Source organism: Crocodylus porosus, unplaced genomic scaffold (assembly GCF_001723895.1).
Source record: "Crocodylus porosus isolate Cpor-Errol unplaced genomic scaffold, CroPor_comp1, whole genome shotgun sequence".
Classification (NCBI taxonomy): Eukaryota; Metazoa; Chordata; order Crocodylia; family Crocodylidae; genus Crocodylus; species Crocodylus porosus.
In genome coordinates this window covers 27,727,783-27,744,569 of record NW_017728931.1, presented here as the reverse complement: position 1 = coordinate 27,744,569, position 16,787 = coordinate 27,727,783, and the positions used below count along the sequence as shown (strand labels likewise).

Genomic DNA, 16,787 nt, shown 5'->3' with positions numbered 1-16,787 from the left:
ATTGTCATTCTCTCTGCAACTTGCAGAGGGGGAAAAAAGTCTAATTATTTAAAGTGAGACAAGTTAAAAGAAAACTTAGTTAAAACTAAGGTGTTGTATGAAGTGAGAAGGGTTGATATGCATCTATGGAGATTTATTTTTTAAATAAATTATTCCCTTTTTGTTGTTGGGGATGCTGGGGAACTCCATTTGCTGTGTATTTTTATATTTTCATAGGTGAACTCCTGTAGGCAGTGCTGGTGGCAAGCATACTAGTAAAAACAGCATAATTTATGTAAGCACAGCTAGTAACTGGTAGGGGTATGCGAAATGGGCTGTATTCGATTTGGATTTGGATTTGGATTCAGCCTGAATTGGAGACAGTGATTTGATTCATTGATTCGGATCACTGTCTCCAATTCAGTTCGGCCGAATCTGAATCTGATTTGGAGAATCAGCGATTTGGCCATGGACACAGTTTTAAAGATTTATCAGATAGTGTCAGTGGCGCCTTTTTGTAGGGAGTGCACTGCCACCCTCAGGGGGTGCACGTGCACCGGCATGCACCCCCTACGCATTGCTCCTGATTTGGAGAGATTAAAGGGTCTCCTGGTTTGATTTGGATTTGGAGTTTTGGTCACTGAATCAGGCCGTATCTCCACCAAATCAAATCAGGGACCGAAGCTTCGCACAGCCCTAGTAACAGGCATCATAATATTTCAGATGTAGCAATCTTCATCTTCATCATCATGAGAACTTTTTTCACTGCTAATATGACATTGTAAACGAACACTTAAATGGCATTAAAGGTATTATGGTCACTAGTCATTTCTACCTCTATCCGCCTCTGAGATCTGTAGCAGAACAGATAAGAAAAGTCAACTGATGAAAAATATTAGGCAGGTAGGAACATCATATGCTATTGAGACCCCCATTAGGAACAGGTCTATACAATAAAAGTATTAGATACAAAAAGATCGTTCAGGCACAGCTTATTTCATTTGCAACCCCTAAATCCAAATGTTCTATAATATTGAAAGGAGACTGTTTTGTTGGGCGCTAATATTTTGAAGAGGAAGCCAGGAAATTACAACTCCATTAACTGTAATGAGGAGAAGTAGGAGGAGCTATAATTCATCAATCACAAGTGAACACAATTACAGGTGCAACTCAAAGTTTTATTTCTCTTTTTGGGCTTTCCCAGATTCACAACCTGAGTCAGCTCCGATGCTGCTGATATCGTCCTCAGAAGACTCATCCACATTATCACCTCTTATTCTATGATCATCAAATTCCTCATTCCTAGACTATCCATTGGTGACATCAACATTTCTCCTTCCAACACAAAGAGAATAGCTTAACATGGAATAGCAAATGGGACAAAAGTTTTCCTAACTACACCAATTGCTTGTTTCTTTACATTTCTCAGTCACTTCCATAGATTTTTCCTTTTTCATAAAGGAGAAATTACTGCCTTCCTTCCCTGTTCTCTCTTCTAGTTCTACAGTGAGTTTCTTTAATTCATTTGGTTTCAGTTTGGGATTCAATAGATGAAATAGGTGAGTTTTTATCACTGTTGAACCACTACGCTCTGAGTGAAAACAGCAGACAAGATTCTGCTAGAAAAAGCATATCGAAGGAAGTTACTCATAAAATCATTGACGTTATATATGCAGTAGGTGTCTTTTATAAATTAACCTCTCTATAACTTGGCAGTAACTGCATGTCCCTCTACAGTGAAAATGAAGAGACTAGAACAGGTGGCCCAGTACATGCATCATTTGTCTGACAGGAGCAAAGAAAATACAGACACAGGCAGTGCCACAAGTAATGAGTGCACAAATGAAGATGCCCTTTTAAGACAGTGAATGCATGAATTGCGAGAATCAGTTGATGATGCAGAAAACAGGTTGCAGTAACAAATACAGGGTTTGTGTTAAGAGGTCTGATAAATCTTTTTGCAAGTGACAATGGCACAAAAGGCTGTCCTTAGTAAAGCTAGGTGAAGTGTTTTGGCCCAAACCTTATGTCAGCAAAAAGTTGATAGGGCTTGTGTGAAATACTTTAAGGATTTGTGTCAAATTTGCCAAATTGTGTTGGTAAGGAAAAGCAAATGACATATTTACTCAATTTCCAAAATTTAATGTTTTGAGTTTTTTATTCCAAAACTGGTTCATTTGAAATGTTATTTAAAATCAAATTTTCTATATTTCAATTCAAAAGACATTTTGTTACAAAATTTACCAGTTTTAATTTTAAAAAATTAAAAACCTAATAAAATTTCCAAAAACAAAGGGAAACATTGCATTTTAGGTTGAATGAAATGTTTCATCTGAACAAGAAGTTTTGTTCTTACACTTTGGTTCCTTTAGTTCAAAAGTTAATACCTTTAATTTCACATTGAACTGAAACAACATTTTGTTTTTAAAATATGCTGGCTTTACAACCAAGCCAAAGAATCACTTATTCATACAACTCAGGTACTTAGTAAAGGAGCTAATGTGTAATTTGCTGGAAGCAGATGCATTATACTTCAGAACAGCAAAAGGTAGTACAGCTAGTTTGTGTTTTCCCTGCCAATGGAAGACAGATGTCCATTTCCAAAACCTCTTGGAATCACAAACATGTCAATTTCTTACTCATTATTAAGATTTGTGGAAAAACAGCCAGTCAAATGTTGAAACTGGGATAAGAAAACTCCTGCTGTGACAAAGGGAGGGAGCCAATCTTAAACTATAAGCTTCTGGGAGAGGAAAAGGCAAGTTAGAGCAGTCTCTGTGCATGTACACAAGTGCAGGCAGCCTGTTAGGGAGGCAATCTAACTCATGGAGCTTTATGCAAAGTATGTGTGTGCCATCCCCACACCTCAGCTACCCCTGCTGGGGTCTTGTGGGGAACCAGACTGGGCCCACATGGTGGGGCCAGCTCCCTTTCCCCACCTCTCCACACAAGTATCTTGACAGTGGCAGTGGGTGCTGTGTCTGGAGCTGGGGTGGGGCAGAGCAGAATGGAGGCTCGCTGCTTTATGGGTCTGGACTAGCTTCCCCCAGGACCCCATCAGGGGTCACACAGTGCGGGGGAGGTTCTATTGCTCCCCAGCTCCAGGCACAGCAGCTTCTGCCACTGTCAAGGCACTTGTGCAAGGGGTGAGGGGGGAGAGCACCCACTGCTTGGGCCCAGCCCAGCACCCCCCAAGATGCCAGCAGGGGTAGCTGGGAAGCCACATGTGGAGGAGGACTCGCCCCACATCCTGCACAAGTGTCTTGACAGTGGCAGAAGCTTCCCCCACCATACAGGCTAGATCTGGCAATCCCTGCTGGGATCCTAGGAGAACCAGGCCAGGCCTGGGAGGTAAGGGAGCTCTGTATCCTCCCCCTCCCCCCACAACTCTGGTTGTGGCAACTTCTACTGCTGTCAAGACACTTGCATAGAGGGGGGGAGGGAAGGGAGCCCCCATCACCCCCCACCTTGCAGACCCAGCCTGGCTCCCCCAACAACCCCGCCTTGCAGACCCAGGGGTAGCTGGGGGGTGGGGGGAAGTGCAGCAGGCAAGAATCCCTCCCCCACTTCCTCCCCTGCTGTGCAGGAAAGAGACTCTGTTTCTTCTCTATGACAGACCCAGAGGCAGGGCTAGGCTTGTGCTTGCCTGCATGAACACCAGTCCAGTTCTGTAAAACCATATGGGATGTGGGCAGAATCACCCAAAATTAATGCTTGCAGGAAACCTGTGTGCACTTTGCCCTAGAGAGCCCCTGACTGATACTTCATCAGATAAGGGCTAAATTTTTGTGCAATTGGCAATATTAAAAGTGCTCTGCAGCCATGAACATTTGACGTTTGTTGTATTATGGCTGTAGAGCACTCATTGCATAAAAAATGTAACTTCTGTAAGCACCTGCAGTCTAAGGGTAGCAATGTATCTGAGGCCAAACTGACTCTGTTTAACGTTGTTGCCAGCAGATGATGCTTGTTTATTATCTCTGTAAATCAGGACATATATTTAAGGCTGGGGTTTTTCAAAAAATTTCAGTTGGAGAAAGGCACCTAGCAATTTTATGACTCTGAAGACTCCAGCTCAGCCATCTCCCAGTGTGAATTTATGTATAGTATTGTAGACAATCAAGTTAAAAAAATATTGGTTCAGTACCAACATGTTCCACACTTTGATTGACTGCAAATTTATCACATTATAACAATTCAGGATGAAATTTTCCATACTTGATCTCTGATGGAGTTTCCTTTATAGAACATTTCAATGGACAGTTCATCAATTTATGAGACTGGCATTAGTCTAAAGTGGTTGTTTTGTCAACAATAAAAGATATTTGCCTGCAATTTATTTGAACAATGTTAGCACTGCTTGGGTTTCTTGCAAAATCTTGAAACTTGCAATAACAATAGTTTTGGTGTTTCTTTGCAGAGAAATAGTAAATTTACCTTTATTTACTCAAGAAAAATCACCAGTGGCAGAAGTTTGCTCACTAGAATTTGTTTATAAGCACTGATTCTTTCATGAATGACGTGTGCCCCTGGCGGGCCACGGCAGCAGCAGGAATGCGGCAGTGGTAAGCAGGAGCTCCTGCAGACGCCACTGGTGCTGTCGGCAGCAGGGGAAGGGACAGGGGTTGGTGACCACCTGCAGGTACCACTGGCAGTATCAGCAGTGAAGGTGGGGGGTGAGAGGCGACCACCCACAGGCACTGCTGACAGTGTCAGCAGCACCTTTTTCTATGGAGTGCACGTGCACCCATGTGCACCCCCTATGTGTTGCCCCTGCATTCTTTATTTTTCTGAAAATTTTATCTGTGTTACAAATGTTCTGTAATCCTAAGGAAGCTACCCTAACCAGACAGGTTTTCCCCCTATCTCCATCAAAGTGTTTTTGGCCTAGGGGAAAATATAGTACTTCTAGGACATCATGACTTTCAGTTTTGCTTCTTCCATGTACTCAAGACAGACATAATGACATAAGAACTGTTATTTACTGGGTCAGACCACCGGTCCATCTTGCCTGGTATCTTGCATCACACAGTGGAGGACAGTGGAAGAGTTTGTTTTTGACCACCCCGCTTGGTTCCATGGTGCACAGTGGAGCAGTTCTGTGTACCCTGTCAGAGAGGCTGCTGCCCCAGTTTAGCCTGACACTACCTCCCCTGAGAAGAACTTTTTCTATACCCAAACCATATGCATTTCTCGCAGTGTCCCACCCTCCAGCTATGGTGTGCATGCAGCTTCCAGCTGGTGAGTTGCTGCACTAGAATCAGACATCTGCTAACTGAATTTTTGCAGCCACCACTGCTTTCCCCAACTCCCTTTTCAGGTGTAAGACTGAAGTGTGCCACCAATTTTAATCCAGAAAAAAAAAGTGTGCCCTGGGTATCAAAAGTCTGGGAAACACTGGGTTAGCCAGTGGGGGCAGAGGAGCAGCCAAACAAGGAGAACCTAAGCCTGCCAGAACCCCCATCTGCTTATTTCTTCACATTTCTTATGGCACCCTTTAAAAGATCTCCCCAACACTCTTATCGAGAATGAGTGCTGTAGAAGCCAAGAAGTATGTAGTAAGTGGGAGTATCTACATGCGCAATTAACATGCTTGAATTTATGGCACAGTAAATTCAGGAGCATTAAACTGTGTCCAGGTGCTACAAGTGAACCCAGGTTGGGAGCAAGTTAATCCTGACAGAAGCAGTTGAGTCCAGGGCTGCTCCTGCCCTGCTCTGAGCCCCCTGAAGCAGCCAGGGGGAGCTCCAGGATCCAGCTGTAACTGCCTGAGTGCCAGCCATCTACACATGCCTTACTGCACAGTAATTACTCAGCAGTTAATTTTCTACTTGCATTTACAGGTAGTAAATTAACTACCAAGTAGAACAATTTAATGCATAGCAAGGGTCTGCACGTGTAGATGGTGATGTTTACTAGTTCCACCGTGCAATAAAGCATCTCATGTAGACATGCCTCAGGAAAAATAAAAAGTATAGTGTGCTAGCATAATTAAGACAGTGATTAAAATGTTCAGAAGCAATTCACATTTTCAAAACAGATATGGGCACTTAGGAGTTAAACTCCTATTGACTTTGAACAAGACATAAGTTTGTAAATGCCTAAGGGGCCAGTTTTAAGAAGTGACTTAGGTGCTTTATGAGACAGAGAAGCACCTAGTTGACCCTATAAAAGTGGCTATGCAAATGAATGGTCTTGTTCCCATTGCAATCAACAAAGCAAAAGAGCAATTTTGATAATATAGGAAGTACCTATCTGCATCTTTGTGAATCAGAGTGTCTTTGAAAATCTGGCTTGGTGTCATTTTGGAAAAATGGGATTTTGTCTCTGATGTCACATGAGTGGGTTTTAAACAGTTAGCCTGTATGTTACTGCATATGCTTGTGGGCAGGGGCAAATACATTGGCACAAGCAACTTTAATTCTGTCACATCCTAACTTTTAACTGATTAGCTTTGCAACCTTAATAACCTTCATTTGATGTTGTTTTTCAGTACTAAAGTAAGAACCTAGTAGTGAAAACCATATACTTACTTTTACTCTATTGAAATCATCATACAATTTCTATTTTATTTATTTTAATGTTTTCCTGCTGGTCATCTTAAATGATATCCTTCCTCCCCCACTACCCTGCTTTCCCCCCGTTCCTATAGGTTACATCCCTTCATGTCATTTTTTTCTGCCATTCAGTTTTCTATATGAAAGCCTATTACCAACCTCTAATTTTATTTTCTCTTTTCAATTATTTCCACTACCTCTGTTTTTTTGTTTCAGTTACTTGTGATCCAATGTTTCATTTATTCTTGGTTTCTTTATAATGTTTGTTACCCTATTTAGCCCTTGAAAACACCCACAGGAAATATTACCTCAGCATCTTATTAGAACTGTAAAATTGTGGCTTCTGTCCTGATGTGCAATAGGCTATTACACTTCCTTCATAAGGGCATCCTGCATATGCTAGGTTAATATTTACTGATGTGTTAATGTAATAATGACCCATCTGCCTCTGCTCCTCTCTGGGGCACTTTCTATCTATAGGGATGGAAATTAATGACAGTCTCTCTGTGCTGCCTGATGTCAGAGCTGAGAAAGGTGTGAAGGGTATATAAGAGCTGTGTTACTTGCCAGGCAAGAGGGGGGGGAAAGGGATACTCTAGAGCCAGATGCAAGTGTGGAATTGTTGCTGCTAATACAGACGTGTACTGAACTTCATCAGTTCATTCTTTGACCACTAAAGGTAAGTGATTTCCCTTTTTCTGCTATTTAAAGTACAATGCTACACAAATGCTTTAGAAAGAGCAGTCTGCTTCATTATCAATTAACAGTATTATTCAAAGAAAAGGTTCAAATTCTGATTCCAGCTACAGTTTATATTCAAGTTTAGAAAATATAGGAGGATGAAAAGCAGGGATATTTGGAGAATTTAATCTCAGATGGGAAAAGACGTTTATTATAGAAAGCCATCTGAATTTCCCTGCTTTGTAGTCACTAAAGTTTGAAGAAGCTTTTACTTTAGTTTGTGAAAGAGATTTGTTGTTACTTGTTTAGAACAGCCCAAGGATGAGAGCTAGTATATGCCCAATTGTACTTGGGATTTATTTTAGTTTTGAACAATTATTTTTTTCAGAAACCTTAGGAAGGAAAGATGTGCAACCTAAAGCTGCCAGTTGTCTTCATTGTACTGTCTGTTACTTTAAGTTATCTGGAAGCTACACCTATAGAAAGGTTAGTAGTGAACATGTTTTTTTATTTTTAATGAAAAATGAGATATTTCAAACTAATATACTAAACTTCTTGCAATTGTGTTTCAGATACTTTGAGAAAAATAGGGCTATTCAGCTTAACTTTGTATTTTGTTGTTTGTAAAGACTATTGTCTGTGGCTGATGACCTATCTGACGGGACTTCCAACAGACAAGGATGGATATTGCCGGTCATGTCAAGGAACACACTCTTGGGACTTAGTGAGGGAATGCCAAAACAGGCAGGAAAGCCAAAAAGGTATCCATCTCTTCTACATTCTTTTAGACAATTCAGATGTAATTACATTTAGTAGTGCAGTTTGTGCTAGTGATTTTTCTTTTCTCATATTTTATTCAATTTTAGGGATTCAACTCTTAGGGAGACCTTAAAATATCCTTCTTGCCATTCTGCAGGTGTTTTTCAAATTACTGCAAACTATCTCAAGTTAAGAAAAAATGAACTATGACCGAAAAAATAAAGTTAGAAAAGCAACTAGGTAAACCAGACATTTTATAAGCTTTTTTAAAAAAAGCTATAATTTAATGTTCCTGAACTTTCAATTCATAAAAGCACAACATTTTTAGGTTACATTGTAAAAACAATGATTATTTTAAGGTTTTTTTCATGTCAATACTAATTTTTGAAGCCTGAATTAAGAGAGGAGTAGGGGAGAGGGAACTAACTTGTAGGGAGAATTCAACACTAGTTTCTGAACTGAACTCTAATTTCATGATAGAGTGAATCACAAACAATTTACCCTGCTAGAATTTAGTTTGAACTACTATAGGCTTATAAATGTATTATTCGTGAACTTTTTTATGTGCTTTTAAAAGAATTTGGAGTTTATGATAAATGATAAATGACCTTGATTAATCCTAAGAAAAATTAGTTATGTCATTTAGTCTGTCTTATTGGGTCTTTAGATAAATAGTTTCATTAAGCACATCTTTTGTATGGTAGCTTCTGATCAGATTTGTGTATCCCACACTGAAGAATCATTGTTACATGCCAAACTGATTACCTTCCAAAATAAATGTGGGCAGTAAACACGGAGCCCTAGATTCATGCATTAAAAGAGTTCTCATAATTTAAAATATATTTTTTTGCAAGATAATGTCTTTATAACTCTGGCATTTGATATCCTGCTCATCAGTGACCCAGCCTGGTTGTCTTCTCCCAAGTGATAGCCCCAGTGATGCTACACAGTTGAATAATAACTGATGGATCAGGTGCCTAGTGAGCCGACAACCTTGAGGTCATTTGGTTCATCTGTGTCCTGTTACAACCAAGACATGGTTTGTTACATCAGTTTTACAGGGCCTACTAGTGTAAAAAATTCCAGTTTATAGTTTGAAGCCTGATTCTGCTCCATTTAAAAACAATGAGAGCTTTATTATAATGAACAGCTTTCGTATTTCATAAAAATCAGATATTAGTTAATGTTTTTTTGAACCAAAACAGGGTAGCAAGTTCCCCCATTCATTAAACACAACATATTATTGCCTGGATGTCTAGAACTAGTACTTTATCTCCCCTTCAGCTTTAAGGACCAGCTTCAGCTCCACTTGAAGTCAACAGAAAGACGTACTAGGAGAACGCCCACTTCCCACCCCCGAAAAAATCACTATAACTGGAATATAATGGCACATTTTTTTAATCTTATAAACTAGCACCCGTTTTCCAGCCAGCTGTTATAACTCAGACGTTTACCACAGTGTCTAATTTCATCATGTTGCAAAATTATAATGTGATATTTTAGATGGTATGGATAATTAATAGAATTGTACATTTATGAGGAATTAGTTAATAAGCAACATTGCTGAGTTTCTTACTGTATACAAAGAATCATTGGCCTGTTCTGTCTCAAATTATTATTTACTTTCTCCATGTCATGTCAACATATGGACGATTTTGAAATAGTAGAAGCAAAAGCTTCCAAACAAAATGTCCTTAGCTCAGGAAACACTGTCAATAATAGAGAGTGTCCATTAGAGGTTGGCTTACAAGTCTGAACAGACAGATTGAAATTTATGACTTCCCTAGAGCCAAAATTTTATTATGATAACTCATTTAAATGCTAGATTCCATAATTCTATAAACTCAGCAGAATAAGTTGTGTTGCATAAAACTTCAAAGCTAAGCTTCTTTTGGGATATGGATATTTAAGTGGAACTCTGTAAGAAAATAAAGTTCTTTTAAAAAATGTTTCCCTCCTACAAGGCCTGTAATGCCACACTGCTGTGCTCTGGTCAAGAAGTGGCTACTTCTAATAATGAAGATTTTGTTTGCACAGAGCAAAATCTTCAGAGGTGCAGAACATAACAGCAAAGAAAGATGCTCAGTTGCTCTTTGGTTTTAGCCAGTATTTTGAAGAAAGTGTCTTGAGCCCCAGTTCCTTTGTACTTAATTAGAGGTTTATCATTGACTCCAATGGGAGCATGATGTAACCCTGAAAGATTAAGAGACCTAAATAAATGTAAGTGATTACGATAATGTCAATCATTCTCATGGTATCAGTAAGTTCTCTAAATAGCCTCAAAAGTTCAGCTTAAAGAGAAACATTTAGTCATTGTTTTCACTGACTGTCTTAACTATACTAGAATTACAGGTTCTGTAGATGCCATAAACTACTGTACTGAACATCAATGCAAATGACATATGAGTCTTGAGGTCTTGCATTTAACCTACTCCTGTTATTAAAACTGATAATAGCATACGGTGCAATATTTTTTTCAAGCACAAAGTAGGTGGCAGGAAGATTGTAATGTTAACGTATTTGTGCTCACATTAAAAACTCCTACATTATCACTGTTCAAATGCCTTTCAGAAGTGGCACATTTGATTGCTCATCCTTAGACTTCACCCTGACTCGTTTTGTTTTATGTTACAGTCACCGCTTAGAGAAACGGAAATGCAACACTGCTACATGTGTGACGCAACGCTTGGCTGACTTTTTAGTTCGTTCTAGCAACCACATCGGAGCAATTTATTCACCTACCAACGTGGGATCCAATACATATGGCAAGAGGGATAGAGTTGGGCTTTTAAACAGAGAACCCCTAAGCTATCTACAGCTTTAGTGCATTTAATATAAACTACTGCTGTAAATTTCATTAGGAGTTCCTCCCCAGTTTTTATGTAACCTTTTAGTCATTTACTACCTGTACATTCTTAACAGTGCCTTGTTTTCTTTGTGTGTGTGTGTGTGTGTGTGTGTGTATGTACATGACTCACGTTTATCATTTTACTATGCATGTATGCTGACATGCATAATCTATGGTTCTGATTTCACAAAGAATTTGTAAAATCTGCTTGTGAATTTCCTTTGTAAAAAGAAAATAAATCAAAAAAATAAACTGAACTGTAATTGCTACAGGTTTATTTAATTAAAAAAGGATTTAAAAGACAACTGTTATGTGTATATATCTATAGTCCCAGCTGCACAAGGGGGAAAATGAAATCTATGTAAAGCAGCCACGTTAGTCCACTCGAGAAACTAAGAAATATCAGCTATCAAATGGAAGGCCATTGTAAGTGAAACAGAATTGTACTCTGGATGAGTTTATAATCACTTTGGCTCAATGCAGGAATTGCTGACTAAAATCCTATAGCCTACATTAGGGAAGAAATTAAAATACTTGATTTTAATACCGGCTTCTTAACTTAAGAATTAATCTAAGAATGGTACCTCTTTCAGGTTTCGCTAAATATTGCAATATGTTATTTTTAAGACTTCAGCATTCTTATTTTAAAAGTTTAACGCATGTGACTATAAGCACCAAGATAAATTCTATAAACAATAAATCTCAACAGAAGCAAATACAGGTAATCAAATAACAGTAACTTCTTCCTTTTCTTGAAAACAGGTCCTGCAAGGGTCCTTGCCTGTTCCCTTCTCTGAGGTGGAAGAATAAGATGATTAAAAGTCTGATACCTTTGAAACCTGTTTATGACGCAGTTAATTTTTTTTCTTAATATACTTGAGCATAAAACAAATCTTTAAAGTCTAACAATATGTCAAAACTGTATTCACAGCTAGCTCAATTGGCTAGCTCAAGAACCAGCTGCAATCTAGTCACAGCTTCAGGGTTCAGTTCAGTCTGGGCTGGAAAACCTGTAGGGTCAGTTCTCCCATGCTGAGCTCCATGCCATCATAACTTAACTAATGCAGAAGATCACCTCAACCAGAATGCAAGCCAGTTTGAACTTTCCATCATATTCTCAGTTAACCTCAATAACAACAGATGAAAGCTCAACTAAAATCATTACTATCTTTTTAATTCTTTCTGATTATGAAAACTGTTTAGCAGAACTTGTGTTGAACATTCATCTCTTTCACTGAAAAGAGCCATTACTGAAAAATGGAATTAAACCTTTACATTTTGCATTTGGCTGATTTGAGTCCTTAAATTTCCTTTAAAAAGTGTGCCTTAGATCACAAACTCTTTTTAAGTTTTAACTTTAACTTTTAAATTGTGTATTGGTTTCTTTTTATGAACTATATTGAAGTACATTAAATAAAAACTAAAGCAGCGCGAAAATGTTTGTGCTGTTAACCTATTTCCAATCATTCTCACTTGTTCAGAAAAGGTACGCCAACAGATATTTATTCACAAAATATCTGCGAAAGTCATTCAGAAGATCTTAAACCTGAGTACATCAAGCAGTTGAAAAACATTTTATTTCTCTTCATTTTTGCTTTAGTTATTTCACAGATCTTATGTATCCATGTTGGATTCAATTTTTTTCCCCCACTCAAGTGAATAACCACCCTCCAAAAAGAAAATACTAAAGTAATGTTAGCATTTCTGTGAGCTGTCAGGAGCACAGTGTACTGGTGTGGAACAATAATTTACAAAGCACTTTGGTGACAGTTGCAAGTCAGTGGTCACTTCAAGGTTTATCATCATGCCAAATGGTTAAGGGAGGTTCTATATTTATATAATATAAGTAAAGTAGAACTGTTTTCTATATTAGAGGTATCTGTTATTCAGTTCAATGGGAAGAATTTGCCTAGGAAAAGAGCTTCAGTGGTACTCAGTACAAGTTTTTTTTTTCTGTTGTCCTTTGCACACTCACAGTAACAACAGACTCGCTGTCATTTATTTTATTGGGAAGAGTCTGAGAAAAATCACCCATCAGCCAGATCAAGCCAAAAGAATTTTAGCATTACACATTTGGCTTTCCATTCAGAAAACAGTTAAGTGGGTACTAAGCATATAACTTAAAGGAACTTTGATGCCTTTTACTGAAGTTTTGTCACTTTTAGGCTTGTTCCTTTAAGGTGCTGAGCATTCTCCATTCCCATTACTGCTTGCAGACAAGTAAACATCTCAATATAGTGACGTTTCCTATAATATACATAGAATATCATAAACCAAGAAAATATTTCTAGGCTGATTAGCCAGTATTCCTTTACTCAGGCTAAATTCCTAGAGCAAGGAGTTCAGATTGGAATCTTCAATAAAGGTGTTTTGGATGTGGCTTCATGTTAGCAATGGAAGTGCTGCCTGTCCACATCAGCTCCCAGGAAAAGACTGCCTTCCCATCACCAGAGGCACTTGAAACTAGATTGGACAAGGTATCAGAATTCCATCTGTAGCTTCTAGGCTCCATTACAGGTGTGAATTGTTCAGCCTGAAAACAGTGCCTGGCCAGGCTACTGACACATCAAAATGATTAGTCCACAGTCTTGCAGTTAAAGTAAAGATCTGTAAATGGCTTCAAAATGAGTAGGTAAATCTGTCAGCTCAAACACATTTATCTTGGAAAAACGGTCTAAGCCAAGAGTTGTGCTAATATACACACACCCTATTTAGAGACTAATTCTAGTCCCTATATTCATACTGAGTTCCTTACTATGTGAGTTGTTTCACTGACTCAAAGGAGTTTACTTGCAGCAGGATGAGGTACTACTTACCCTTGTGAAGGATATCAGCAGGGCCCTTAAAGTTAGAAAGGGCAGGAAGTAGGATCACATGCCAGCAATCTCTCATTTTTTCTTGAGAGAGAAAACAGTTAAAAACTGACCGTTCAGATGAGCAACTGGTATAAACAGCAGGTGTGGAGCTAGTGTCTGCATGCCCTTAGATGTTTAAATACCCTAAATGCTCACAACTCGCTTGGGATTTGGGTGCAGTTAAAATGTTTCATACTTCCCAGGAGAAATATTTAAGGAAAAAGAAAGAGAAGAGATAGGAAATACTTCAAATAATAAAAGTGTGATAAAAAGAGAAATTTTTTTTTTTTATAAAACAAAAATGAGATTTCTCTGTTCCACAGCCGATGCATACCTCCTGAGGCTGGGGGGGCACAGCGACCGCCTGCAAGTGGTACTGCAGGCATCAGCGGTGAAGGCAGGCTGAGTGGGGACTGTCCACAGGTGGCTGCAGTGGTGTCAGCAGCCGAGGGGGGTGGAGTTCCTCCCCACACCCCGTGCCAGCCACTGAACCTGCAAGTGCCAGTGGTGTGCCTAGGAATGCCAGCGGGACTTCTTGGTGGAGCACCACCACTCTACCTGGCCCCCTGCCCATCACCTAAGCTGAGAGTGCTCACACTCAGGGCGGGGTACCAGTGCTCTCGGGGTGCACCCCCATGCACCCCCTACGCATCACCTGTGCTCTGTTCTGTTATGAGCTGATAGTGTATGGACACTACCAGATTTTGCAAACTGCACGAAGAAAAATACAGACTAAATGTACAGGTAGTAAATAACTAAGAGGTTACATAAAAACTGGAGAGGAACTCCTAATGAAACAAATACATATCTGACAAAGTCAAAGAAGCAAAAAGGAAGGAAAGAATATGAACATTTTAACACAGTTGTAGGCCCAAGGGTCTAATATTTCCCAGAGACTGCAACATTTTCATAAAAGGTAGAACTTACATTTTCTCATAATGGAAAGAGTTAAAAAATTGATTTTATTTTAAAAGGATTTAATCTAAACTTAAAAAGTACATTTCATATTCATGAAACTTATAATATATTTTAAAAGTTTGAGTGAATTTTCAGTTTCCATCAAGAAAATTCAAATATTTCTCCTGCCAAATAAGATTCTGTGTTAGTACCTTAACCATTTACATTGTTTGCCAAGACTTCCCCTGACTTCTAGCAGGACAGAGTAAGAAGCCTGAATTTTGTTGAATGGCTTTGTAAAAGCATTTGACATTTAACATAATGAACCTGCAAGTAAAAACAATTTTTAAAAAAATTGTTTCTTGTGCAGCTGCAGTCTTCATTTTTTGGAGTGATGCTGGTTTTGAGCCTATTCATATATAAATGCAACTTGACATTTATGGTAGACTCCTTTTGTTCACAGTAACAGGGTTAAGTAATTTTGTTGTCTAACTTCATTATCATGTCAAAAAAGGACTGCTTTATGTTGCTTTTGTTGAATGCCACTAGCAGAAAGCAATGGTTAGATATGACATCTCATTGCTGTGTACAGAAGCTAAAAATAATGGTTGAAGTACCATAAAATAGAATCTTTCTAGGGGGTAATGACAACTTCTGTTTCTCTCATCTTATTATATGCTTTTAACTTTCTTGCACACTTAAAAAAGGAAGCTTGCCAATAAATAAGTTAAAACATATGTGTATTAATTTTGATCAAGATACATTATGATGCCTGAACCCCCAAGATTAGGTCAACCTCTGGTTTAAAGGAAACTGTTAAAGGAATCCAAAGATTTAGGAGCCTTTCTGACTGTGCAGCCAGTCTGAAGATCCCTAGTTCCCTAGTTCCATAGCTGCTATTAAAGGTATATCCTGAGCTAGAATCCCCCAAGCAGAATATACTTCTTAGGGTATTTTTTTTAAATCAAAATGATAAATGTTCTAGTCTCATAAGGTTGGGAATGCACATGATACTGAACATGATATCAAAACACATTTCATAGTTAAGTGGTGGAACTCATTGTCACAGGAGGTTGTAGAGGCAGGTAGTATAACTGGATTTAAAAAAGAGTTTAGACAAATTCCTGGAGGGCAGGTTGATTGTGGGCTATTAAACCATCAGGGATGTATCTTTTGACACTCCCAAACCAATGATGGTTTTTATCAGAGAGGGTATGACATAAGATAAATCACTAGAGACATTCATATACTTTCCCTCTAAGTACATCTCCTATTTGCCACTGTTGGACACAGGCTACTGAGAGAGATGTACCATTGGGCACATCTACATGTGCATTAACTCACTTTAGTTATTGTGCATTTAATCTAGTACCTCCCTTGTGGGGTACTAGGAAAATGAGCATTAGCCTGTCTTAATGTGCATTAACTAAAAAGCATCTTTTAAAGTGAGCCATATTAGCTTATTTTAATGCATATTAGATTATTTTAATGCCCATTAAAAAGCACAGTTTTTAAGTAATGTTTTAAATAGGCTAATGCACATTAATGCACATTAAAATAGGCTAATGCACATTAAGGTGCACGTGTAGATGTGCCTCATTGTTCTGCTCCAGTATGGTACTTCTTATGTTCTTAAAACCTGACAATAGTTATCTTCTTCCTGAAAGTCATTACATCATGTTAGCTTAGAAAACCAATAAAGGCTGAGACAATGGTGAGGCTGAGATAATGGTTATAAAATCTATTCATTGTGCAACAATACTTCTCTTCACTAAAGATTTTTTATAAAAGGAATATATTTAAATGCATTTTGATCCTAACAATGAGACTGATTTGTGTAATAATCATGTTATAAAGTCAAAGTTACTTCCTAGAAAATGCAGATTCAGATTAATTATTCAAATTCAGGATCTCAATTCTGTATCTGCTCTTTTTACATTTTTGCTCCTATGGCCGTTTTACACTACAGAAGTGGTAGGATTATTTTTATAGACAATATTTTAACATTCTTTCTTAACAATTAGGCCATTATCCTGCACTCAGTCCCATTGACTCTAGCGAAACCTACAGCAGCCTGATAGACTTTTCGGTGTCAGCATATCACAATCTAGGCGCACAGCTCCATTTTTTGCTTAGTGAATCATTACTTTTCTCTTGCCTGCAAATGCCTGAAATCATACTGAATAGTACCTCATGACATGGATACAGTAA

At 38.5% G+C, this 16,787-nt stretch overlaps 1 protein-coding gene across 1 annotated transcript; it reads left to right on the top strand.

The window, feature by feature from the left end:
- Nucleotides 1–6,913: 6,913 nt before the first annotated feature.
- IAPP (islet amyloid polypeptide) lies at nucleotides 6,914–11,091 on the top strand. The gene is made up of 4 exons (XM_019544470.1): nucleotides 6,914–7,215; nucleotides 7,606–7,703; nucleotides 7,847–7,978; nucleotides 10,611–11,091. The coding sequence occupies exons 2-4, from the start codon at nucleotides 7,624–7,626 to the stop codon at nucleotides 10,798–10,800; spliced, it is 402 nt and encodes a 133-aa protein (XP_019400015.1). The 5' UTR covers nucleotides 6,914–7,215; nucleotides 7,606–7,623; the 3' UTR covers nucleotides 10,801–11,091.
- Nucleotides 11,092–16,787: the final 5,696 nt, after the last annotated feature.